The following is a 27,735-nucleotide window of genomic DNA, read 5'->3' as shown; positions in this document are numbered from 1 at the left end:
CCAATAATTGGTGATTTAGTACAATCATCCTGGGACCCAGGTCAGCATTTTTTACCCAAAAGGTAAGACATTTAACAGAATTTGATCTCTAGTGTCTGCCCAAAATACCCAACTACTTAGCCGGGGATGGCATGCTAACACCAGTGGATCACACACATATTCACTCGTAATTCACTCGTACCAAAGCCCACATCTATGATACGCGCCTGGAACCTATCGTTTACAAAACCGGCTACACCCAGGATTGATTAACAAGACATACACTAAGGACATTTAAAGACATTAATTCACTTTAAAGACACTATGGTCCATAGAAATGTATGTATATTATATACAAGATTGGGATGGGGGGGGCATTGTGAGCACATCTGAATATGTGTTGTTCTGCTTCAGTATCCCTTTTGTACAAGCCATAGACCTATGTTACACTTGTGCTGACTCAGCATCTTTTTGTATTACATAACATTGCATAATGTCAAAAATAATTCACGTGTAATGGCACCCATTTTAGATATAAGAACAATTTGTAATGAAAGAGATACACTATGCTATAAGCTTATCAGTTTAATTTGTATTAGTAGCAACTTTGGTAGTTGAGGAGCCATTTGATACATATTACAAATTATAATATTAATCATATTAATGAATGAAATTCAATTTTAATTTCATTTTTCATTTCTTAAATATCTTTCGAATCTTAAAATTTCAGACTTAACCTGAAGCTGATGTATATCTAACCATAAATGATGTAAAATTACAAGATTTAAAGTGAAAGGCTAGTAGGAGGTCACTTTAAGGTACAGACAGCCTGAGGATGAGCAGGTACGCAGACAGGTAGACACACTGACGGGCAGACATACCGGAGATACGCCGACACTGCACAGCCGCGCTGACGTCCTCGTACCTATCCAATGACGTTGCTGGTGGGCGTGGTCACGCCATTGTCGTCAGAGGAAGAGACGCGTCCGTCGTTCATTCTCGCGCCCCTGTAATAACGCTGTCGGAGCGTGGGGCCGCTCACAGTACCGATCGGCCGTCCTTTGGACACTTCAGCTCCTTTTTCGCTTGTGTGTTCGTGGCTCAGCGAAGGACGCCTGCAACTGAAGAAAAGCCGAAGGTAACAGTCGGGATGCTTTCGTTTTTACTTGGGGGGTTGAAGACCCGAGGGAGCCACAGAGCGATGTTTATTATTAGTTTGATATTTTCCACAGTCGACTGGATAGTCTTGCTGATGTCCAGTTTTATGTGGGCTATCTATCCGGAAATAAATAATCCCCTTGGCAAAAATCACGAAATAAATCCAATATTTTCGGTGGTAACTTTCATATTTGAACATGTTTATCGCCCACTTAATGTAACAGCAGGGTTATAGCGATCTGGCTGCGCTTGTATATGTCGATACGTGATGTGACGTTGAGCTAGCCGGCTAGCTATACATCTTGTATTGAATTACACAGGGAAAAAGATGGATCGTTTTATCAGGTCCCTGAATGATCCAGCTGTAAACCGTAAGGTCGGTTGAAATCTACCCCAGATCCGGTTGGTGTCCCTCAACGTCCGGAGAGGTGGCAAACCAGATACCTGCACCTCTTAAATGGGTGACCAGAGATTTATTTTCATGTTACATTAACCAGCCAGCTATGTCATTACTGTGCTGTGTACTTCTAACTGCGTATCTAGACAAATACAGATCAAGTTTTATTTCATCGATGAACTACATGCCATGCATCCTGAACTCCCCTAAACTGTTATGTCAATGTGACATCAGCGTACATAAGTTAATTTGTAGTGGCAAAATATCAGATATTTTACTTTCTAGTGTCTACTCAAAAAATTATTATACGTTTCATACGGCAAAATGGACAGGCTTTCCTGAAGGGCTTCCACCCTCTGTAAACAACTGCTAAACAGACTGTTTCCAGCAGTTTCTGCAAAAAGCAGATAATCTGTGGAAAAACCCACGTTGGCTCACAGAAAAATGTAAAAGCTCAATTCCCAAACCAGGTGATATTCACGTCACTGGACAGCAGTTTTTTGCAGTGCAGAGGGCCATGGTCACTGGTAACATTCAGACTGCATGGGAATGTATTGCCCTGCTTGAATGCAGTAATTACAGTCCAGCTGGAAACAAGACAGTTATCTGCTTTAAATTATATCATTTACTGTGGGCTAGTTTGCAGACCTGTAGCTGCCAAATTGTTGAATAAATAAGAGTAACAAAGTATAGTGAAAGCAGGAGCTTCATCTTTTTGACTCTAGCCATTGGCATGCCATTATTCTTGTCCTTTATAACAGTGTTTTCCAACCCAGTCCTCGGGGAACCCCAGACAGTCCTTATTTTTGCTCCCCTCAGCTCCTGGATTGTCGGGAGGGTCCCTGAAGACCAAATTGGGAAGCATTGCTTTATAACATTGCTGGATAGCTGATGTGTCCAGAGTAGATTTTTGTGTTGGAGCACGTTTTGCGGTACTGAAGCCTCCTCATCTTCCGAGGAACATTGGCATGGGAGTCTGAAGAAAAGACATAAGCTAACAGCAGCTCTAGGCCACTGTCTGTACTTCACGAGATTAATGGCAAAACAGTTCTGAATCAGATCACTGGAAATATCCATTTGCAATTTTAATCAGGCACTTTTGTTATGTACAATCTTAAATACCTCACAGAGAAGAATACTGTGGTGTGATTTGAATGCACAGACTGTTTATCACATCCAGAGTATACTTCTGAGTTAAGGGGTGGGGAAAGTCATAGTCAGATTAGTTACTTTTCTCTTTGTTCTCTACAAGGGTCTGTTTCAGTGGGTGGTGTGTGAAAAAGAAATCTACAGAATGGAGAGCTTGCTTTACATGAGGGTTAGGGTTAGGGTTAGGTTTAGGGATCTTGGTGTGAGGTGAAATTTCCTGGCATGGTTTATTTGTGCACAACCGTTTAGAGGGCAAGATACAAAAGCTTTGTGTTTATTGACATTTGATTGATTACATTCTTTGGTGTTGGGTGTGAAATCTCAGATAACAATGGTCTCCTTCTTGCAGCTGAAGTGGTCATTAAGTGGTTTGATGAGCAAGAAACATTCAGTGGCTGACTCAGGTGGATGCTTACAGAGCTTCTGTTGTAGTTCCTATGACAGCATTTTCCACCATCGCCAGCAAGATGCCACATGAGGGAATTTCTCAGGGGTGTTGCATCAGTACGGTTTCATGCAGTCTTTCCCATAGTGCACTGCAGTTCTTTTCCAATTTGTGTTTGTGCCTAATTAAGTCATTACACAGTGATATCTTCATTTTCCCTTCACCTGTATGAATGTGCTCATTTCTCCAGGAAAATCAAGATTCTAAATTTTAAACCTTGAAATGTTATTGAGTGAACTTAAACAGAGTCTGTATTATTTTGTTGTGTGATGCAAGTGAAGGTTTTTTGTTTATGATATATATATATATATATATATATATATATATATATATATATATATATATATATATATATTCCATCACAGTAGATCCACGATGTATAGGTGTAATGGAGAGAATGTAGATCTTCGTAAGCTCTGTTCCCTGAAACGCTGTAAAAAGCTAGGTGAAATGGTCAGTTATTAATACTGTTCCCATATCATCCTTGTCTTTCTGCTTTCAAGAAAACTCACTTTACATTTATTTAGTGACCACATGTGTCTCCCTCAAGGGCTTGCAGGTGAAATGTCTTTGCTAGACACTGCATTTGATCTGGTAACCTTCCGTTGATTAGTACTGCAGCCTATATCTCTGACCCACATACCTCCTTGATCTCTTGATTCATGAAATTATGCTGCATTGTTCTTTAAACTTTACCTTCTGCAACAATTGATGATAATAGTACCTCGTCAAACGTTTACAATCATGACAGCTTTATGGCTCGCTAACAATAGCCGTTAAACTAGCAATGGCATGTCAGAAATTACAGGAGGATCCCAGATTTGTTCCCAGTGAAAAACGGTTCAGATTATAGTACAGAACGCCTTGACTGATCTGCGTGGGGGTTTTCACCTTTTAGTCAATAGCTAATTTTATACATTTCTTGCAGATGCTGGCAGTAGAGAAGATTTTAAACTTAAACTTACAGGTGTCACGTTCGGCCGGTAGGCGAACCAGGAAGCAGGCGAGCTGAGCCAAACTTACGGGTAGAAGGGGGTTTATTGGCTGACGGACAGACAGGCACGGACATCTACGGACAATACAATGACAGATCTGGGGTACACCGACTTAGACACGGACTAAATACAAGAGACAGGCTAAGGGTAACGAATCACAGGTAAGAACAATCAGGGAATCACACGAGGTAACGAGGTGGGCGTGGCACACATCGGGAGCGGACGGAGCGGGGCGTGACAACAGGCATGCTTTTACCTATTTTAAAATGAATGTCTGAGTCGCCTGTATGAATCTGCTGTTAAAACCTGTACTTTTGTCCTACTACTTGCTTATCCTATTCTGAGTCTCAGGAGCCCATCCTAGAAGCTACAGGCATAAGGCAGGGAACAACCCGGGATGGATGCCAACCTTTTCACAGAGTACACTCACACACACAGGCAATTTGCTAGCTCCAATTCACCTCCACGTGTTTTTGAACTGTAGGGGAAATCTCATGATGACATGGGGAGAAACTCCACACACATGGAACCAGGGCAGTGATTCGAACCCTGGTCCTAGAGATGCGAGACAACAATGCTAACCACTGTGCCACCACAACCTCTGTCTGTACATATTATGGTATCAAATACTTAGCTGCAGAAGCATATGCATAAATATTAATCAGTCATAAATTATGAATTTGCCCACAATTCTGTGTTGATGCATGGTTATAATTTACTATTATTATTAGTAAAATATGTTCGCCACTTAACTGTATATCTATGTATATTTTTCATAGAAGCATTATATAGCAAAACAAAGCATTAAAAAAGATACTACTTTTACTAAAACGTCATTACTTTTTAAGATTTCAGTAAAGCAAAGAGTGATGCAGGAGGCTGTTTCTGATCAGAGAGACTGAGTGAACCCAACATAAAGCATAAAGAGTGGTTTGAGAATCTCTTGCATTTGGGAGTAGATCGTGCGTGTAATAGTGAGAATGAAAATAGAAGATTTAAACGACAATCTTTGTTCGGGGGAATAGCTAGTGTGTATATATACACTCACCTAAAGGATTATTAGGAACACCTGTTAAATTTCTCATTAATGCAATTATCTAATCATCCAATCACATGGCAGTTGCTTCAATGCATTTAGGGGTGTGGTCCTGGTCAAGACAATCTCCTGAACTCCAAACTGAATGTCAGAATGGGAAAGAAAGGTGATTTAAGCAATTTTGAGCGTGGCATGGTTGTTGGTGCCAGACGGGCCGGTCTGAGTATTTCACAATCTGCTCAGTTACTGGGATTTTCACGCACAACCATTTCTAGGGTTTACAAAGAATGGTGTGCAAAGGGAAAAACATCCAGTATGCGGCAGTCCTGTGGGCGAAAATGCCTTGTTGATGCTAGAGGTCAGAGAAGAATGGGCCGACTGATTCAAGCTGATAGAAGAGCAACTTTGACTGAAATAACCACTCGTTACAACCGAGGTATGCAACAAAGCATTTGTGAAGCCACAACACGCACAACCTTGAGGCGGATGGGCTACAACAGCAGAAGACCCCACCGGGTACCACTCATCTCCACTACAAATAGGAAAAAGAGGCTACAATTTGCACAAGCTCACCAAAATTGGACAGTTGAAGACTGGAAAAATGTTGCCTGGTCTGATGAGTCTAGATTTCTGTTGAGACATTCAAATGGTAGAGTCAGAATTTGGCGTAAACAGAATGAGAACATGGATCTATTATGCCTTGTTACCACTGTGCAGGCTGGTGGTGGTGGTGTAATGGTGTGGGGGATGTTTTCTTGGCACACTTTAGGCCCCTTAGTGCCAATTGGGCATCGTTTAAATGCCACGGCCTACCTGAGCATTGTTTCTGACCATGTCCATCCCTTTATGACCACCATGTACCCATCCTCTGATGGCTACTTCCAGCAGGATAATGCACCATGTCACAAAGCTCGAATTATTTCAAATTGGTTTCTTGAACATAACAATGAGTTCACTGTACTACAATGGCCCCCACAGTCACCAGATCTCAACCCAATAGAGCATCTTTGGGATGTGGTGGAACGGGAGCTTCATGCCCTGGATGTGCATCCCACAAATCTCCATCAACTGCAAGATGCTATCCTATGAATATGGGCCAACATTTGTAAAGAATGCTTTCAGCACCTTGTTGAATCAATGCCACGTAGAATTAAGGCAGTTCTGAAGGCGAAAGGGGGTCTAACACCGTATTAGTATGGTGTTCCTAATAATCCTTTAGGTGAGTGTGTGCGTGTGTGTGTGTGTGTGTGTGTGTATATGTATGTATGTGTGTGTATGTATATATACACACATACATATATATAAAATATATTTAAACAAATAAATAAAAATACATACGTATAGAGTATAACATTTGTATGGTGCTTTTGTGGTTGTATACAGCTATACAGACCTTTATGATGGGGGGGAAAACGTAGCATTTGTCTCCAAGCCCTTGAAGAGGATGAATGGATGGATGGATGGATGGATGGGTGCTTCATTAATCCCAGTGAAAATGAAAGGTGTACAGTAGCTGAATACACACATTTACACAATAAAAAACGTTTAAACTAGAGCTGTCAAAATTAACGGGTTAATGTGGATTAATCCATCATCATGATTAATATGATTAAAATTTTTAACGCAATTAACCCATCTGCAGCGCAGAATGACTCAAAATCCCTGAAATGTCTCTGTCAACCCGGAGTTTTGAAGCTGGAAGTGACAACATGCCCTCCCGTTTCTCGGAGATCCGATCTTGGAGCAGCACAGAGGATCCCGAGTTCAGAATCCGAGATGGCTGCGCCCTTTATCAACAGAAGGGAAAGTTGTAGTTTTATACTGTTTAAGCACTACTTCTCATTTGCGGCTCATTAAATCGGGCACACACACTATAACGTTTCTTGCTCATCAAACCACTTAATGACCACTTCAGCTGCTAGAATTTCATGATTAGTCGGATTATTTGTTGGATTTACAGTAGTTCGGGCTAATTGTAAGTGAACGAAGATAAAGACCATTTAAACTGAGGTACCTTAATTCTGACAAGTTGTCCGGCTAAGCAAAGAAATCTTGCTTTTTGATATGGGTCCATGGTATTGGACTTCTGTGGCAGATGGAATGCATCCGACTCGTGTTCAAGATGTTCAATAAACATGTTAAGTGCATATATATTCCCTTTTTTCTTGAGTCTGTTTGCTCATGCAAAATGAAATGTGATTAATATAGATTAAAAATGAATGATATTTAATCGTGATTAATTGAAATGAATCCACAGCAACCCTGTGATTAATCTGATTAAAAATTTTAATCATTTGATAGTACTAGCTTACACATAAATAGACGGTAACAATAGACAACAGTAAACAGTACCAGTGCAAGGATTGTCAGAGGAAGTATTACACAGAATTCCATAGTAGCAGAGTGAACGAATGAATGTTCTCTGAATGTGCCTAAGCAGTTCCGGTCCATTCAGGCAGTTGGTTGTCCCCCCTCCCATAGGGTAACTCCTTACCGGGTGTAATGACTGAGGGCAGGAATGACCTTGAGCGGCACTCCTTGGAGCAGCACAGCTATTTCTGCTTGCTGCTGAATGTGTTACCCTGCTTGGCCAAGATGTCGTGCTGAAATTGGGAGTCATTGTTGAGTATGGGCAGCAGTTTCCTCTGAGTTCAGACTAGCTCTTAAGACTGAGCCAGCTAACATAGCAGACTGCCCTGGAAACAACGTGCTGGTAGAAGACACATAAGACAGTGACCTGCATATGCTAAAGGACCTCAGTCTCCTCAGGAAGTAGAGGTGATTTTGACCATTCTTGTATTAGGGATCCACTCAAGTTAAGTGCACTCTAATGTACTTAGAGGTCCTCACCACCTCTAGGAGGTGGAGGTGACTGAGGAGCGACTGAACACAGAATGAAATGAAGAAAAGGGGAATGGATTTACACTTTCAGTATATAAAAACTGAAAGAAATCACCCTTTCAGTAGTGTAGTATCTTCAGATTACTGTAAAACCTTCTGCCGTTGGCTAGTTTCATGTGAGGATTATACCTCTCTTGGTACTTTTATGTAGCGTTATTTTAACATTTCTGATGAAGTATACCTGTGACTTTGTTAGAAGATAAAGACGTCTTTAAATGACTTTAAATCCATTTAATACCCTCATATTGTAATGTAATGCTAGGTGTTCATCTGTGGTAGCTGAATATCAGTTCTGACATCTAGCTGATAATGTTTTGATATCAGTGCAGGTAAATCTTAATCAGTGCATACTAACATAATGGCTCTGAAAATACTGAGTTTTATTTAGGATCTTGCCAAACCTAGTAAAAATAGGCCAGAAAAGACTGGAAATTGAATTTGTTAAAAATGGCAGGTTTGTTTCAGTGCTTGAACTTTAATCCGGGCATATTATAATAGGGTAATTTAAAATCAAATGTATTTGTTTGGTGTGTTATTAATATTTACAAGCATAGCCATTACTTTGACATAGATTCAGAAATGGAGCCTCCACTTTAATAATACATCAGAATTGGATTTTAGAAATTACTGGTTCAGTTGCCAATAATTGTTAGTAACAGATTACATCAGACCTTCCGAAACAGGTTATTAAGAGTGAGAAAAGCAGAGCTGTGGTTCTCCAGAGCTTGGGTCCTGCTGATGTAATGACTGTAATATAGAGTGGGACACTTAAGACAGTTAATCTTGAACAGTGGTTTTCAAGAAGTGAAATCAGACCATTGTAAGTTTTTACAGTTCTATTTGTGAATTTCTGGATATACTTTAATCCTGCTGCTAGATATTGATGTTACCTATGCTAAGCATCTTTGTCTAACTTTTTATTGAACTCAATTCAGCCTTGCCACAAAATGGAATGCTGTTTATCTTGATTTGTTGCACTAAGGTAGTGCTACCTTAAGAATGAATGAATCATAGCTTTTCAACTAGATAAACTGGTTTAACAGATTCGTTATGCTGTATGAGGATGTCTGAAATTGAAACATGATAGAAATGTCAAGTGTTAAATGCTTTATTGCCCAACAATGGCATTGCCTTACTAAGCACTTGGGCTGTGGGGGGAAAAATATGGGCTTATCATCCAGCGGCAGCTTAGTATTCAGAAAAGAATTATTAATGTTTAATTTGTGGTTGAGTACTAATTTGTTTGAACTATTGCCTGACAGATAGCCTTATAACTAGGTGAACTCTGAGCTTAACATACTTTTATCTGCCTAGTATTAGGTCTTCACTCTTCTACTGGCACGTAGACAATGACACAGCATGTTGGGTAGGATGTGGTTTAAGCAGAATTCTTCCTTTTATTCCTTTGGAGATCTTGGAGTTTGTGGTGCTATTAAAGGCTTGTGACTTCAGATATTTTTCTGACAAATGTAGTGGATAGTTGTACAAAGAGTTAATACATTTTCAGCTTGGGTAATGATATCTTTTCCAAACCAAGGAGGAGCAAACATTGACATAACATTCCCACAACTGGTGGTGTGTGTAGTTATAATTACATTTGTGGAACATGGTTAGTTTTACAGGATCTCTTCCCTGTATTAAACAGAACATTACAGAACACTGCTCTTGTTTCGCATAAGAAAGAATCCTCATTCCATTAAGGTAGAAGAAAGTGATCTTTAGAAAATGAATGAAAACTGTTTTAAAGATGGAAATTATAGACGGGATTTCTTAGTTCCAGTTCCCAAGTCTTCATATGATGACTTTTTTTTTTTGGTTGTGCAGAAGTATTACATGTATGTTTAGAAGTTTTTTTTCCTACAAATTCTAATGCTTGGAAATTATGCTTCCATAACTTCCAAACATGTACACAAGTGTGATTGTCCCAGGTAGATTGATTGGATATACTCGTTTAGGGCTAAAACGCCAGAGGATAGCATTATATTCTAGATACTTTAGTGTTGTCTGGTATAATTATTTTGCTGGTGCTGGTGTAATTTATGTGTGAAGTGTTAATTTGTTACATTGCCTTTAATGGATGATGATTGGTCAGCTTGGTGTCTTTCTCAGTGACTCTGTTCAGCTGCCAATGAGGGGGGGTGGCACTTTTATGGCCCGCTACCCCAGTCCACATTAAACTGTGCTCATTAAAGGTAGGATGACCAGATAATCCATGTCAGGGAGGACACATTGAGCTAGGACAGGATTTCTAAAATACCATTTCAATTAAAAGGACCTGGATCTCAGGTAAGCACCGAGTTCTTGCTGTGTGCTGATTGGCCAGTCTCCTATAATCATGCATGTGTCACTAATGTTAATGTGTGACAGCTGGATGAGTTTTTCAATCAAACCAGTCAGAGCACAAGAAGAATTGAGCTATTTAGCCAAGCACAGGTGCCTTTCAGTTTTAAAGTAGCTTGTAAAACCTGGAGTAGCTTGAAGTGTCCTCCCTGACATGGATTATCTGGTCAGCCTACACTAAAGGGTGCCTGCCCAATTCTCCCACCTTGAAAAATCCCGAGCCACAGTGTCATCCAGGTGGAATGCAATGACCTGTCTGCTTGTGACACGATACCACTCGTTTGCTTTGAGAGAGATGAGGGAAGATGGCTAAGATGCTCGAACCGCCTACTCTTGAGTAGCTGCCACAGAAGGCGGCTGGCGGTTAAAGCGGGGCGTGCCACATGCTTGTAATCCTGCCAGGTTGCCTGAGGAAAAGCTCAGGGATGTGGCCCATTTGCTGTGAAGCACAGGGGGTGAATGCATGGCTGTGGTCTCCTAATGTCATCCTGTCTTTATGTGTTTATTTGGAAACGGAAATGCCCACCTCCCCACCCCCTCACGATGTGTTTTGAAGAGACGTAGTGTGAGACCGTTTTCAGTGTAATGGGGGCATTACAAGCCTCCAGGTTGTGGTGTGCTGCCTCGACCTTTCCCAAATGAGACCTCACCTCGTCCGTCGTATCATTGTTTTAAAAATAGGCCTGGACAGAAAGTGCTCTGGCAGTCTAGGGCCAAGTGTCCTTCTAGGTATCACTGGCAGACAGAGTTGCCTGATAGACAGCTGTGAGAACTTTGGTGTACAAGGGTAGAACTAGATTTTGTTTTTGAATTCCTTATTATTATTTTTAAAAGTCTGCCAGGCATCGTTTCCCTCCCTTTGTTATGACCGCATCTATGTAGTTACAGACCTTGCAGATCGCGCACTTATTACAAGGTTGATGTGAAAAGTATAGGTTGGTTGTGTTGGTTGGCATCTACACTGTAGCCAGTGGTGACCCAGGGTGCAGTGGGTGGGTCTGATGGGAGGGTTTGCGGGGAGGCTATACCGACTTGCTTGATCTCAACAACTCTTGTGCCAGTGCGGACGTCTGCTAGATGCAGCCTGGTGGTGACCTACATGAGGCTACAAGTGTAGACGAGCGGGTTGAGAATGACCGAGCCAATGCTGCTTGTCTGTTTGGATGCAGCGCACAATGCCCTGTAGCTCTGCACCTGGTCTTTTTTAAAAGAGTTTCTTTTTCTCTGCTGTCTGCCAGCTCCATTCTTCTGTTGTCCTTCACAGACTGCTGCTCTCTGACGGTTTCTGCAGTTTCCCAAGTGTCCAAGCTTGGTGTCATCGATACAAACAAGGACGAGCTGTTGGAAGGTTGGAAGAAGTGAGTATTTGTAGCTTTGATTTTTGACTGGAATTATTTGATATCTGAGTGATTTAGATATACAGCCGCTCTTCTACTTACGAACTTTCAACTTACGAACTTTCAGACATATGAATGAAAAGGATTGTAAATTGGGCCTTGTGTTCTTGTTTCCTGTCTGCAACATAATTTTTTTTTTCTGCGTGCCAGTTCTGCCCAGTATGACATCTAGCCGCTACTCCCACCGCGCAGCAACGTCGGGTGCGTACGCCCAGCATCCTAGTTCTTTGTACTTGCGTATACCCTTAAAATGATGTTGAATAACGACTTACGAACATTTTAAGTTACGAAGGGCCGTTCGGAACGTAACTCGTTCATAAGTAGAGGAGCGTCTGTATAGTACTTTTTTTTTTTTATATTTCGTAGTATGCAATGTTTGGTGGCACTTAATTTTACCCCCTTTCAATGGCTGAGAACATGCATCTTCGCCCGCCACCTTCTCTTCCTGTGACCTGGTGCCTCCCTGTCTCTCCGACAGTCTGCTTCCACTCTGCTGCCCCTCCCCCCCTTCCTCGCCTACCGGGAGAGTCATGATCCAGAGGCCTAGCCATGGTGGTGCCCAGCTGACACTGACCTTGGCCCTGCTGCTGATGCGCCTCCCAGGGCCGGCGGGGGCCCAGGGGAAGCTCTCTCCAACCGATTTCATGGACGACCTGCTGAGTCACTATGGAGACAATAGCACTGTTTTCATATCCCAGCTTCGCACTCTGCTTTCCAACTTCAGTGTAGGACAAGGGGACAATAGCTCAGGGGAATGGCCTTCAAGGGGCGCCGTATCCAGAGTGAGTCTGCTCGGCCCAATGGAGCCAGCGCCGTCTCTGCTGCGTTCTGCTCTAAATAACTGCCACGTAGCATTTTTCTAGTTACTATGTGCCAGTTGAAGTCCTTCTTGCTGGTTCATCGAGGTCAGATCCTTTATATTCTGGCCCTTGTATTTTAATTCACTTTATGATTGAACCGCTGTGCCGTATTTGCGTATTTGTCAATGTTTAGAGGTTTATGGCCACTTATCTGATTTGTTAGTTGTCACCGATAAAGTAATCACATACTCCTACATTATCTACATTTCAAATTTTGCACGTAAGTAAAAGAAATAGGACGAAACAGGGCTCAGAGTTTAGGTATGTTAATCCTTGTGTACTTTGGATTTCAGAGTTTATTACATTTTTGCACGGTATGTGTATCACCGTTCATGTCTATGTGCTCAGTGCCGTGCCGTGTTTAAAACTAGCCTCTACATTTACTCTGTAAACATATTACGCAGCTGGTGCATTGCGGTTTGATTACGGGACTGGGGCAGCTCCGGCCTGACGTGGCCTGGGCGTTTGTTGACAGTGCCTGTCTTGGGAAGCCCTGCTTGGGGCTCATGGCTTGAGCGAGGAGTCCAGACTGGACCGGCGTGGCCTGAAGGAGTTCTGCCCAACCCTGCTGCAGCAGCTGAGCACCGGGGCTTGTGGGGAGGAGTCCAGGTCAGAGCCCAGCCAAAACGAGCCCACTGAGCCTTCCACTGCAGAGGGTGAGCATTGCTTGTATTATGGGAGTCTTATTAATAGCTCTCATTTAGCTCTCTCTCCCTCATTATGGATGCTGTTGTGTCTCTGGAAGCTGCGTTTTGTTTTTGCTTCAGAAGGAGGTTCTTTTAGGTGAAGTGGCAGGGGGTGTGGTTATGGTCTCCTATCCCCACCCCCCACCCTGTGTGTTTAGGAGTCTTTTCAAGGTTCAGATGCTGATTATGTGCTCTCTGTGTTATTCACTGAGCTGCCGTCTTAATTTTTTAATTTTTTTTTTTTTTACTTCTCTTGAACAATCACTGAATGAGAGGAAGGAAGGTCATTGACCTGGACTACCCAAGTTAACAGGATGCAGCCTGAAACCTTGCAAGTTTCAAGATGTTTCCTTAACATTTGCTCTCATCACTTTTCTAAAAGTGATGAGAGCAAATGTGGGCCTGGCATGGCCTTTTCTTCCCCAGTAACTCTCTCTCTCCTTTACAGCACTGTGATATCTAGGTAGCAGCTGCACAGCAGTGCCTGCTATGAATGGCTGTGTGCCTGTGCCCGTCGCCTCTCCGGTTTTACCTGCTTTCACAGGTTGTCTCCTTCCCCATAGCTGTTGATGTTTGCAGGCCAGACTCTCCCAGGTGGAGCAGAATTAGCAGAGTCTGTCAGAGCTGTTCTGTAACCGATACACCTTGCATCATGCTATTGTCTTAAGCTGGGTTTTTTTTTTTTTTAATTCATTGTATTATTTATATGGCAGACGCTTTTATTCAAAGTAACAAGTGACTGTACAGTTGACAGAGCAGGGTCAGCTGATCCCTGGAGCAAGGGCCCAAAGGTGACATCACTCTGCCAGACATGGGATTTGAACTATTGACCTTCCGATCACAGGCACGGAGGCCTCACCACGCACCACCCCGTTAGTCTTAAGTGCCTTTTTTTCCCTTTCCAGCTCTATCGCAGACCTAGGAGATTCTGGTCAGTTATCCATGGAGTCGCTTTTCTGTAGCCATGCTGTATCTGAAGCTGGTTTGGGCAGCAGGACAGACTTGCCTGTGGAAACGGGGGCGTGCCGCAGAACCAGGGTTCCTCCTGTGATGTGCCGTTAATGGCGGCCCCTGTTGCTCTCTGTCTCACAGTGTGGGGTTTCTCAGTTCTGAGTGTGACGCTGGTGAGCGTCTTCTCCCTCACCGGCGTGTTTGTGGTGCCCTGCATGAAGACACGCTTCATGCACAAGGTGCTGATCTATTTCATCGCCCTCGCCATCGGGACCCTCTTCTCCACTGCTGTCTTCCAGCTCCTGCCTGAGGTGCAGTAAACCACCAACCAACCCCCCCCCCCCCACCAGAAAAGTATCCAGCTGTTTTTTTTCCTTTTTTTCCCCTTCCTTCTTGGGACAGAGAAGGCATGCTGGGAAATTAATACTGCATTTGATGACTGATTCTGCTGAGGGTGTACAACTGATTAACTTCTCTGTGTCGCTCACACTGTACTCCAGGCTTGTGTTTGCACTTACACTGCCCTCAGTTTGCTGGTTATCTAGCGTCCGAATGAAAATCTGGCTGAAGTGCAGCTTTGTATAGTTTAAATCTTACTGAATGTGATTTCGGGTGGGGAAATAAAACAATAGAATGTTCACACTATGAGGGCTAAATCAGTATAACCTGGAGTTAGGAGATTCTCGTGACCCACCAGCTTGTTTTTTGATGAGGCCTGACCTTTGCACTCTGGGTCAGTGGGCCATGTCCCAGGGTTCAGTGCAGTAGTGCAAACACATCTGCCTGGCTGCTATGTGAGCTGGCCCGGTTTGATCGGGAGAGCGTGCGCTCACTTGGCCGGAGAGGCCTCTGGCTAGCTGAAGCCGCTCACCCCACTAATTGGGGTGGGGGCATTGGCTGGCAGGCTCTCTTATTTCAGGTGTGAAAAGAGCCATTCTGTGTCCTGATTAATACCTTCTCTCCCTTCCATTGTCCTCGCGTCGCCTGAAGCCGAAATGCCGTCGGCACCTGTAATCTCAGGGTGTTTTGAATCAGAGCCGCTCTTCTCATCTTCATCAATCTCTACACGACTGTGATGATCATTCACTTGAATAAGTAATTATTGTCTCCCAGGATAGAGGTATCCTCTTTGTGTCCAGCCACTGCTGCCTGACCGTTGCCAAAGACTTCCTTCCTTGCAGGCATCAATGCCATATTGTCCTCATGAATCACTTGCCATTTTATGACAGCGGTTTGATCATGCAGTTTTTTTTTGTTGTAAAGAAAACCTGCATGTCAACGGATGCATGCTGATAAATGAGTGATTAAAGAAAAAAACAACAGATTTTCTTCTTTTTTTCTCTTTTCCCCTACTTTCCACCCTATTTCCTCCCTGTCTGGCTCTCTGTGCTCATGGTCAGTTTGGGGTTATGGGTTCCTGTGCGTCACGGTCATCTCCCTGTGCTCCCTGCTGGGGGCCAGTGTGGTGCCCTTCATGAGGAAAACGTTTTACAAGCGGCTGCTCCTCTACTTCATAGCCCTGGCCATTGGCACGCTCTACTCCAACGCCCTGTTTCAGCTCATCCCAGAGGTACCGTGGGGTGCCGGGTGACCGTTTTCCTGCTCCGAACCTGGGGGACCCTCCACCAGCCCAGCCTGATACAACCAAAATTGATATGATCGCCATATATATGACTTATGGTCCCTAAACTGTACTCAGTCACCATTTTTATGTGGTGGCAGCTGGAACCGGCACTTAAAATCATGGCTGGTTTTGGGTCTCCAAGGAATAGATCTGGGAAAATGCTGGTGTGCCTCCTAGTAAACATTTAAAATTGGTTTCTTGTTTTAGTAGGGCTCTTTGTCCCAGTTTGCATATGATATAGTTTAGCAGGAGTGTTTGTCAGGTCAGGCCCACAGCCTAAAGAAATTCCCTTCTATCTGTTTCTGCGGTCCTTGGACTCCTTGTCTTTTTTTAGTGCTATAATATTAACTTTTGCATTGAAAAAAGAAAAAGATTAAATGTGCAGTGGTTTCTTTTAACATAACTTACATGTAACATGGCCTGTATTCAAAGGGTCCTTAACACAAAGGCCTATTCTGATATTTTGTTTGTTAGTCCCTTCCTGAATGTTTTTAAGCATGCCCACTGGTGACTTTTGATAATGTCTCTAATAAAAAAAAATTAGACTTTACTTGAATATTCTGTGAAACGGACACCAACTCTGACAGGCATAGTAATCACCGGATTTAGTTTAGTGGGTGGCTTTGCCTGTAGTAGCATTAAAATTCATATGATTTCAACGCCATATTTGTCCTGTGGAGTGGGCTAATTGGCTGCCTTTGTCTTTGGGCTTTAAAGCATTTTTTATAACAGTTTTTTTTCCCCCCCATCTAGGCTTTTGGATTCGACCCACAGGAAAATTACTACATATTCAAGTCGGCAGTGGTATTCGGGGGCTTCTACCTGTTCTTTTTCACAGAAAAGATTTTAAAGATGGTCCTGAAACGGAAAGACGGGGTGAGTGTATTTTAGATCTTTATGAGATTTAACAGGCAAGTTAACGTTAATCTCTCAGTGGTATGCGCAGACATGAAACAGCATACCTAATGATTCTACTTTCATGCAATTTAAAAGATCACGGTGAAGCTAATTGTACTAAAGACATAATGCCCTCAAGCAGTGAGTCCAGGTTTGGGTTTCGCTGTGTGAATTTAAGTAATTATTACCATCATGTGTGATTCAGGCCTGGGGATTGTCACGTGGACTGTCACCAATCAATCAGCTGTTGATGTGCCACAGAATTATAAAACTGGCCACTGTAATAAATTCTACTTATCTACGACTGATGATGCTTGGCAGACGGACGTCTGTCAGAAGTTTTGTGGGCAAAACGATTGCAGTTACTAGATTTTTGAGTTATTTGGTATGTGCATAGCTATAGTGAATGAGAAAAATGCAAGTTATTGAAGTTTAATATGGCATTGTGGTATATATCCAAGTGAGTACTAAACCACAGGTATTGCCTGCAGTAAAATCGTAGATGCTGTCATAGAAATCAAAATTTAGTTAATCTCGTTAAGATTTTGGAGAAGAAAAAGTAAAACAGTTAGCGAAAGCTAAGTTGGAGAGCTGGGGTGAGTTTCCCGAAGCGTTCTTAACGCTACGTCGTTCTTAAGTTCTGTGTTAAGAGATAGAACTAACGAACGACGTAGCGTTAAGAAGGCTTCGGGAAACTCACCCCTGATCAGTTAAACTTTAATTTCCAAGGGGAAATTCAGGAGATAGAGACATGAGTACAGTGTACGGGAACGAGCACACTTTGCTACAGAGGGCCGTTTGCTGTCTTGTTTTGACCCCGATGAAAAGTTCTTACAGCTGCTTCTTGAGGAATTTTAGGTTTAGGTTATTACCTCATTGAGTGATTGAAGTCTGGATTTTAGTATCTGAGCTTGTCTGTGGTGTTTCACGTGTTCCTCTGTTTGTAGAAACCCCATGGGCATGGCCACAGCCACTTCCCAGCTGAGCACTACGCCTCCAAGGCGGATGTAGAATCAGGGGCTACGGAGAAGCTGCAGAATGGAGAGGCAGGGGTGCCCTCTGGTGGACTGGACCGAACACTGCAAGGGACAGCTGAAGGTGAAAGGGTGCTGAATGCTGGGCAGACCCTCCAGGTCAGTTTGGCGATGACATCGTGATTTTAATGCTAACTGTGGCCTCCATAACACATAACCTAGTGATAAGATTATCTGTTTTAATTAACCATCAGAGAGGTGAAGATGATCTGGGAAGTTAATTACTCCCAGGTACCGAGCAATTTTATTAAGCAGTGTTTCCGAACCGGATCCTTGGGGACCCCCAGATAGTCCGGGAATTGGGAGGGAGCAAAGATGTGGACCATCTGGCAGGGAGCTAGAAGAGAGCACAATGGACTGTGTGAGGGTTTCCAAGGCTTGGGTTGGGAAACACTGCTTTATACCCCAGAGATCAAACTCAAGGCTGGATATGGCACAGATATGATTATGCAGCTCAGGTGAAATAATATTGGTAAAGTATTTAACTCAGCCCGCAAGGCCATTTTAGAATATGGACACACATGTATTGGAAAAATCCTGCATTACAAAGTAAAAAAAAAAAAATCCCTGCTGTTCTCATTTGTTCCACTAGGGGGGGAGAGGGGACTGCAATACTGAAAGAATATAATGTCTGGTACTGAAAAATACAACTTGCAAGTCCACCTGTGAACAGACACCATAAATAAATTATTGGCTGGCCCAAAACAACAGCAGTAGTTAGTGATGCAGCTGTGAAAGCTAGCTGCAAAAAATCTAGCGAAATAGCATCAAAACCATACACTGACGGTGAATTTGTGAAGACATTTGCGCTCACAGCTGCAGAAGTCGCATGCCTTTGACGGCTGTCTGATGCAAGTGTGATGAGAAATGTAGCATCAGACAAGATTTCAGTTCCCGCAGGCTGTTGATCATTTGTAGGTGATTGATGATCAACTCATTTGTTCATTTATAACATACCTCGCTCTCCTCCTCCTTCCATAGATATGTAAAAGACAAATGTTAAAAGTCTGGTTAATGTGGCCTAGTTGAGACTGCATAAGATTCAAAGTGACCTTTTAACTGAAATGCCCTTCACACCCCTACCTTTTTGTTTTTAAGATAAAGATGATTTTTTAATGAGCATATTTTTAGGGTAAACTTCCACAGAGTAGTTTTCATAATAAATCCTTTATTTAACGTTTGCACAAGTACATCGGAATGCTTCTCTTTACCTACCCCTTCTTGCACTCCATAGCTTGGGGGTCACAGCACAGGGTCAGCCGATGTGCAGCACCCCTGTAGCTGGGGGTGTTATGGGCCCACAGACATGTGACCGTCCAGCCAAGGTTGCGGTTCAAATCGGCTACTTTTCAGACTGAGCCACTCACCGCCCCGTAATGAAATGTTATACAAATGGAGACACAGGGATGTTGTGTTTGATGTCCTAATCCTCAGGTTGTTGTTGCCCACAGGAGTCCCAGAGCTCAGGCGGGGGTGGCTGCTATTGGCTGAAAGGCACCGCGTACTCTGACATCGGCACGCTGGCCTGGATGATCACGCTCAGTGACGGGCTGCACAATTTCATCGACGGCCTTGCCATTGGGGCCTCCTTCACCGTCTCAGTCTTCCAAGGCATCAGCACCTCCGTAGCTATCCTGTGCGAGGAATTCCCCCATGAGCTGGGTGAGCATCTTCCCCTCCCGCTGATGGCGTACCGGGTCTGCTTAACGGCTTTGTGAGATGCCTGGGATTGGATCAGAAATGTTGTGGGTTTAGATACCAGGAGGGCGACAGCTGTGCATTAAAGAGATTTTCCTTGGGATCCCTGGCAAAACTGCAAAAGTAGTAATAACTGCTTATTTAAAGTGATATTAATATTTTTAAAACAGCAGAAAAGCATAATAAAATGTATAAATGAATGCAAAGCTATAAAGGTGATTTTTTTCAATATGCTTAACTTATTACCTTAACCACATGTAGTTGAAGGTTTTTCTGTGCAGGACCATCTTTTGAATACAGTTGTAAAGTGACCTCATGCCTGTCCTCTTCCCCCTGCTCGGTGTGAAAGGTGACTTTGTGATACTGCTCAACGCCGGCATGAGCATCCAGCAGGCTCTCTTCTTTAACTTTCTGTCGGCCTGCTGCTGCTACCTGGGCATGGGCTTCGGCATCCTGGCAGGGAGCCACTTCTCTGCGAACTGGATCTTCGCGCTGGCCGGGGGCATGTTCCTCTACATCGCTCTGGCTGACATGGTGAGGGGCAGCCTGCTGTTGGGGCCGAGTCACTTCGGAACGGAAACATTTGTGGGCACAGAACTTCCAACCTTGATGGCTTAGCCTTAGCTGCTGTTTTCATTTCTCTTCATGTCCTCAGCCCAGAACACAGGGTTTCAAAACAAGTCATTTCAGGTTAAGAATAAAGACAAACCTACAGCCTCAGCAAATAGGTTAAAACAGGCTATGTTTTTCACATAATAGTAGGCTAGTCATTAAGGTTCCAAAGGGGTGGAAAATTTCCAGAAACTTTCCATGGGAAGTTAAGCTGTGAAATTTTGGAAATATTGAATTCCGTGCAAGCTGTCAGATACAGCAAAGAAAGCAAAATGTATGAATAATACAACATAGAATATGATTAATAAGCAGTGCGTTATGATGCAGATGCTTATTTTGGGGTGTTTTTACATATACATAATTACTCACAAGCACTTGCTTACACAATGATATCACTATTAGTTCCGTAGATGTTTTTAGTTCAACTATATTTAAGTTCCCTGTTATAGGCCAACCTGTAATTTTGCTTATACTACGGGACCGTTGAATGCTTGAATCTGATTGGCTGACGAACGTTCTGAGGTGTGCAATTATTTTCAGGGAAACGCACGGCGAACGTAGTTCCAGGCAGCTCTCTTGACCGTATTACAGTTCCATATCACTTCGCATAGTTAACTTTAATAACGGAAATTAGCATACAGTACCTATACAGCACACAGGACTAACAAAAACAACAACATGACAGACGATTTTCCGAAAGTAAATTTTAATATTTACGGTGAATATGAAACTTTCAACAACTGGGCTGCAGCAGTATTAGACAGTCCAGATGAAAAACAACATAAACGGAAGCGGACATCAAAGGCAGCCAGCAACAACAAAAGTCATCAAACGATCAGCGAAGAACAGCTAGACATACTCGAGGGAGAAAAACACGAAGAAAACACCAAAAAAACAACAGCTAATGACGTTTTGGAACTAGCAAAAGAGTCGTTGGATGAGATGCGGAAAAAATAATCCTACTCACAATAGCGATTTAAGTAGAAAAACCGGACGAATCCCTTGAAATATATCATCTGATCGATGTCTTGAGGTGTGGCAACCGTAGTATAAGCGGAATAATTGACTCCGGACCGTTGAATTATTAGAAAAATAATGCACACCCGAGGTGTAACGGCCACTCCGCTTCGCGTCGTGGCCGCATTACCACCTCGGGTGTGCATTATTTTTCTAATAATTCAACGGCCCGTCGTCAATTATTCCTTACATATATTCCCATATAAAGTTTCCAACTTTTAAAATTCCCAGTATTTTGCTACCCTACTAGCCATACACATAGGTATATTTTATTTGCAAAAACATTTGCAATAACAGGCCGTAGATCTGCACAAGCAGTCCACATATTTGTGTGTTCTTTCAGTTTTTAGTGCAATTGTCACCTTTGATTTGTTTGCCCTTGCAGTGAATATCAGTGCAGTCTGGTCTTTTAAAATTGATCACATGTTGCCCTGAAGTGCCAGACTTGTGCCCAGTCTATGATAGTACTTTGTTACATTTGTCAGAATGGGCAAAAGGCCAGTGGTTCCCATTGCTGTGGCTTACAATTTAAGGATTGCACTGACCAAATATCTGAATTTCCTTACTTAGTTTGACAGTGTTATATTCACCTTTCCTTAAGCTGGCGCTTACATCGTCAGGCATTAAAGATGTTTCGCACTGGCCCTGTATCATTAGCCGCACTTATGAGAGTGACGAGGGCCTTTCAAAGTGCTGACACCCCTCTGAACGTTCCAGGATAGGCTGGCTGTGTAAAAACCAAATTAGGCATAGCAGCCTGTTTCCCTTTTCTTTTGTGGGATCCTGCAAATCATTTTTTTTTTCTCACGCTCCTGCAGGCATATATCAGTCGCTTCCTGCCTGCTCCCGCATTCTAAAATGAAAACAGTTTTTTTTTTCTTCTGGGTACTCTGGTTTCCTCCTGTGGCATTGAAATATGCAGTTAGGCTAAATTGCCCATAGTGCCTGATTGTGTATGTTTGTCCCTTGTGATGGAATAGCATTCCATCCAGAATGTACCCCAGACTCTCACATGGGCTAAAATGTGATGGCTAGACGACTGGGTCAGAGCATCTCCAAAACGGCAAGAATATAGGGTGACCTCAGTATGCATCGGCCAATACCTTCCAAAAAGTGGCCCAAGGAAGGCCTACTGGCAAAGTGCCGATGTGGTCATGTGCGCCGAAGGCCCATTGATGGGTGTGGTTAGTGAAGGCCAGCCCGTCTGGTCTGATCCCATAGGAGAGCTATTGTAACACAAAGTGCTGAAAAGGTTAATGCTGGCTATGATAGGAAGGTGTCAGAACATGCAGTGCATTGCAGCCTGTTCTGTATGAGGCTGTGTAACCGCAGACCAGTCAGAGTTCTCGTGCTGACCCCTGTCCACTGCCAAAAGCACCTACATTGGGCATATGAGCTTTAGAACTGGACCATGGAGCAATGGAAGAAGGTGGCCTGGTCTGATGAGTCACATTTTCTGTTACATCATGTGGAAAGCTGGGTGCTCGTGTGTCGTTAACCTGGGTAAGAGATAAACATTGTTGCAGACCAAGTACACCCCTTTATGGCAGCGGTATTCCCTGATGACTGGCCTCTTTTGGCTGGATAATGCACCCTGTCACACTGCAAAACTGTCCAGGAATGACTTGAGCAACACGAAGAGTTTCAGGTGTTGATTTGACCTCCAGATGCCCCAGATCTCAATCTGACCGAGCATTTGTGGGATGTGCTGGACAAACAAGTCTGATCCATGGAGGCTCCACCTCACAACTTATAGGACTTAAACGTCTTGGCCAACGTCTTGGTGCCAGATACCACAGGACACTTTCCAAGGTCTTAGGGAGTCCATGCCTCAATGGGCCAGAGCTGTTTTGATGGCATGAAGGAAACCTATACAGTATTAGACTGGCGGTTTTAATGTAATGGCTGATAAGTGTAAACTTTTCATAAGGGAAGTTTCCATTAACCATTTCCAGTTTAAACCAGTTTGTACTGCAAAAAGATTAAATGTGACTGATGGTGAAATGCTTAGTGAGATGGAAAGCATCATGCAAATTAGATTGTGATCACTGTTCCGAATAGCAGCCAGCAGATGGCCTGTTTTATTGCATAAGAAATCGATTGGGGAGTCTCTATAGCAGATTCTTACTGCAAAAAAAAGAAACCCACTCAGAATGATCGAATTGCTTTGAATTATCTCGTTTAATAAGAAATTGCTCTTTTAATGGAAAAAATTATATTTAGGATGTACATAATGATTGATGGTACATAATGGTTCTCTCTCCCTAAGCATTTTCAGTGCACTGTTTGTGAGGCACATTGACATCAGACTCAGGTCTGACATTAAGTCTTGAATGCAGATGGATAAACATAACTGCTGTTAAAATGGTGTGTCTGAAACTAGTGATGTCTTTCATACATTTGTGCGTTGATGCTGTGCAGCTTTTGGATATTTATTGAAGACGACGTAGCTGAGATGTCGCTCCTGACCATTCTCCTCGGTTTCTCTCTCCCTGTCCAGTTTCCTGAGATGAATGAGGTCAGCCGTGAGGAGGAGGAGAGCGGAGGCAGTGCCTCCCTGGTGACCTTCGCCATTCAGAATGCAGGACTGCTGACGGGATTTTCCATAATGCTGCTCCTTACCATGTACTCTGGGCAGATACAGCTGGGCTAGGCCTCACGGCACCGTGAACCTGTATACTGTACTTTCCTCCTCGCAGACCCTGACTGTCGGTCACACTGTGCTCAAGCAACTGGATGGGCTGGACCTGTGCCCCGACCCTGCCCCAGTGTATGAAATCACAATTAGAACAAGAGAGAAACTCCTATATGCAATGGTAGTACTGTACTGCGATGTGATTGGCTCTCTCATTTTAGATTCTGAGACCAAACTCTTTGAGGACATTTCACTGCAACAGTCCTGGTGACTTGGTGCTGTTTGTTTTTCTCTCAGCAAATGGAAAATGACTGGAAATCAAAGGTGACAGGCTTTCTTGGCTTGATTTGCAGTGCAGGATTGGAATAGCTTTAGATTTCCTCCATGAGGTGTCCTTTTTGGCAGTGCTAATGTATGTTAATTTTATACAGTGTGCACATGAACAAGGACTCAGACTGAACATGGCTGGAGCACAGACCCCAACTATAATCTTCATGTTATCATATGTCTTGTATATTATCTATGCCCAGTCAGGTATCTTACTTTGCCCCTCGAAACTGGTGGAAGATGTTTGCTTGTTTGTGTGGCCCGATTAACTTGACCACACTTAAACCAAAAAAAAAAAAAAAAATAGAAGGTAGAATGCGTGATCTGATCAAACTGCCAGTTAAAAGGCTTTTTAAATTTTCATTTTGTTTATTTGTCTTTCTTAATATAAGGAGATAAACTAATTCCTAGTGACCAAATAAGAGATTTTACCTGTAAGGTTTTTTAAGTTGTATATGTCATTGGACCATTTTTCTTTCATTTGTATTTTTAATGACTGGATTCTCCCCAACACTGTGCTCTGGTTTGCCTGGTGTGCTGATGTTAACCCTTTCTTCTGTGTCCAAAAGAATGCTATCCTTGCTCTGTACATACTTTTTCACTGGAAATCAAATGCTTCACTGACAGCTGTCAGTTAGTGATCTAATGATCAGATATACAGAATTGAGTCTGCAACAGTTGTATGTACTGTTGCGTAACCATGGCAATTATAGCAGTGGTATTTCAGTGAGGAATGTTATCCTGCTGCCCCCCTCCCCTAGACAGATTACCCATAAGACCCTAGCAATTTGATCAGAATTAGTAGGTGGGTGGATGGGTGTTTTATTGGTTAGTGTTGGGGTAATTTTTCAGGTGTCTTTTTGTTTGGTTTTTTCCCTTTTTTTAGGGGCTGTTGGCAATTTATGTTCTCAACCACAAGTATTTTGTAACACTTGAGCAAAGGATATCTGAGTGTAATCAGGGTTCCGTTGCTTAGATAAGCTGACACTTGGTTGTTTAGGATTTTTTTTTTGTCAATGGCTTGAATGGCAGTTGAGTATTTATTATATTTGAGGAAAGCATCCTGTGACTGATGATAGTGTAGGTATTGAATGCACATTTAGATTGTGTGTTTGTATTTTAACTGGTTTTATGCCTCTTTCTCAATATTTTATTTATTCCAACTTTCATTACAGACAAGCTTCAAATTTTTGGTGGTCTAGGTGCTGTGTGAAAATGTGATCAGAAGAAGGCAACAGTTTGATAGTCACAGAAAATCACTGACGTACAACAGCAGGAGGCAGCTTGTCTGGTCTCTATGCAAAAAAGGCTTACACCCACAAATTAATAAAGGAAGTTAAAACTGGCTGTGTGATTTTTTTTTTTATTCCTTGTGCTCTCAGATCTTTATGGTTGGAGTCATACAATATTGTTTTTTTCTATTAAAGATATCTTGTAATCATTGCAGATGATAGTAAGTGCTTACGTGAAATACTAAAGTTCATTTTCCAAATTCATATTTACAAAATTTGAGGATATTGTTTCATTTGGATTTTTTGAGTTTAAGAATAACAAAACATGGTTATACTTGAATTTTGTTGTGTTCTACTTTAAGCTTTTGTGAGATAGAATGATTACATTTTAGGACAAGCTTTAAAATACTGGTTTTTATCTGCACTCATACAATGTTGCACATGAGTTTATGGTGCATTTAAGAGGATTTTGAAGAGGGATTCATTAAAACCATTATCAAAAATCAGCAAATTTTCTCAGTTTTGGAGAAGTGGACATTTTTCTTTTAGTTTTGGTTGCCAGTGAATTTTCATTCCTGGAATCTTGAGGTTCTGTCCTTTCTGTCATGTTATTAACACTTGTGCCTGCCTAGTCAAAGTATTATTTGTAGTTTTATTTTACAAGCCATGTGAAGGACCATTTTTACTTCTTTCTTAAGCCATACTTTTAAATGGAGCTATGTACATTTTATTTTTTGTACAACTTAATTGTACTGTGTAACTGATCCACACTGTTCTGATCGTAGAACTGAATAAAACCTTTACCTTTGGGTAACCTTACAAAGAAATGGTTCCATCTGATTTGAGCAGATGTTAATTCATAATTTTAAGATTTTCTTGTCGTATTTAATACCGTTTTTATGTTGAAATTTATGATGGTCTATAAAAAATAACTACTTTTGCTGGGTTGAGTGTGGGGAAATATGAAACACTTCACTTGAAGGGGCACAAGTAACTTTGTAGCTCAGTTACTACTGAAGTACAAATCATAAATATAGTAATGAAAATACATGATATGATTGACTAATGATGGACAAGCATGGGATCAGTACATAACTAACACTTTGTTTCTGGTTAATTAATACAATAAAGTAAGAGCTTACTATATTAGTGGTGCCCCCTCAAGTAAAGTGTTGCCAAAAGTATGCATTTAATCTACAGACGTGTCCTGAAATATGTAAATAGAAAACGGATAAAAATTAAAATTTGTTGAATTCCATTTCAGTTTCAATAGATTCAAATAGAAATATTTAGATATCTGGAATCTGTGTTTATCAATCATTGTAACCTGTGCAAACAATGTTTGCATGAATATGACTGAAAACTGGTTTTGGAGAAGCACTCCTATAGTGAATTCTGTCCCTCTCCATTGTGAAAATGTGCTGTGGTTTATTAGGGGGTTTCCATAACGTTTTTTAAAAAGGCATTCATTTTAATAGGTGGCTAAGATGTATAGTTAATAAGAACTGCAAACTGACATGAAACACTGATATTATAAGACATGTATGAATAGAATAGAATTCAGCTTTATTGTCATTGCACATGTCACAAGTACCTGGCAACGAAATGCAGTTTGCATCCATCTAGAATGGTCATACCATTTGGGAATGCCTCGTCATAAACAAATCTGAATTGCTGTACTTCGTTACTTTTGCATCCACATGCTTCTTTAGAAGAGTGATTGTGTTGTGTGACATGTTGAGGAATCATCTAAGTTCCATGATGGTGTTTCACACATTATGGCCTAGGAGCGGAAATGAACAGAAATACTGCTGTGAAAACATGCCAGAAAGCAGCATAAAGTTCTGCTACTCACCTTCTATAACTACTGCATTAATTTATATAGTAGAATCTGTGCCCAAAGTGACATGCAAGTGAGGATAAGAGAGCAGAGTCAGCCAGTCCCTGGAGCAATCTAGGTTAAAAGCCTTCCTCAAAGGCCCAACAGTGAAATCACTCTGCCAACCATGGGATTCGAACTGGTGACATTCTGATCCTAACCCACAGAACCACATTGTCCCCAAATACAGCCAGTTCAATACTTGAGTCAATGTAAAATGTAGGCTACATTTTGGAGCTGTCTGATATGTGACAGTTTGATGAAAAAGCACAATTGTACTTAGTACTGTGTATTACTGTGTGCGTAGTACTACGATCTATTCGTTTACTGGTCTATAGCCCCGGTCGACTTTTTCCTTCTTATTATTGTTCATTATAATTTTATTGGGGGACATGGTTTTTAAAGAAAATGTTTTTGCTGAGTCAACACTTCAATGCACTACGTTACCCAGAGATTAGAGCGCCCAGCAGCGCTCATTGGCGCCAT

At 42.2% G+C, this 27,735-nt stretch overlaps 1 protein-coding gene across 2 annotated transcripts; it reads left to right on the top strand.

The window, feature by feature from the left end:
• The first annotated feature begins 907 nt into the window (after nt 1-907).
• slc39a14 (solute carrier family 39 member 14) lies at nt 908-25,483 on the top strand. 2 transcript variants are annotated; one of them, XM_072704347.1, is made up of 10 exons: nt 908-1,117; nt 11,665-11,758; nt 12,276-12,579; nt 13,133-13,313; nt 14,436-14,605; nt 16,672-16,794; nt 17,763-17,948; nt 19,301-19,511; nt 19,897-20,081; nt 23,677-25,483. In XM_072704347.1, the coding sequence occupies exons 3-10, from the start codon at nt 12,328-12,330 to the stop codon at nt 23,827-23,829; spliced, it is 1,461 nt and encodes a 486-aa protein (XP_072560448.1). In that variant the 5' UTR covers nt 908-1,117; nt 11,665-11,758; nt 12,276-12,327; the 3' UTR covers nt 23,830-25,483. The 2 variants fall into 2 exon arrangements, with proteins under 2 accessions (XP_072560448.1, XP_023694186.2); XM_023838418.2 differs by lacking the exon at nt 14,436-14,605 and adding an exon at nt 15,695-15,864 and having other exon boundaries at nt 917-1,117.
• Nucleotides 25,484-27,735: the final 2,252 nt, after the last annotated feature.

This window comes from Paramormyrops kingsleyae, chromosome 2 (genome assembly GCF_048594095.1).
Source record: "Paramormyrops kingsleyae isolate MSU_618 chromosome 2, PKINGS_0.4, whole genome shotgun sequence".
Lineage (NCBI taxonomy): Eukaryota > Metazoa > Chordata > Actinopteri > Osteoglossiformes > Mormyridae > Paramormyrops > Paramormyrops kingsleyae.
The sequence above is the reverse complement of the archived record's forward strand: the minus strand, read 5'-3'. Positions and strand labels throughout refer to the sequence as shown.

Excerpts from the sequence above, each read along its gene's own strand:
- slc39a14 (XM_072704347.1), top strand. The coding sequence starts at position 12,328 with ATGATCCAGAGGCCTAGCCATGGTGGTGCCCAGCTGACACTGACCTTG. Across the intron at positions 12,580-13,132 it reads CAAGGGGCGCCGTATCCAGA|TGCCTGTCTTGGGAAGCCCT; the intron begins GTGAGTCTGCTC and ends GTTTGTTGACAG. Across the intron at positions 16,795-17,762 it reads TCCTGAAACGGAAAGACGGG|AAACCCCATGGGCATGGCCA; the intron begins GTGAGTGTATTT and ends CTCTGTTTGTAG.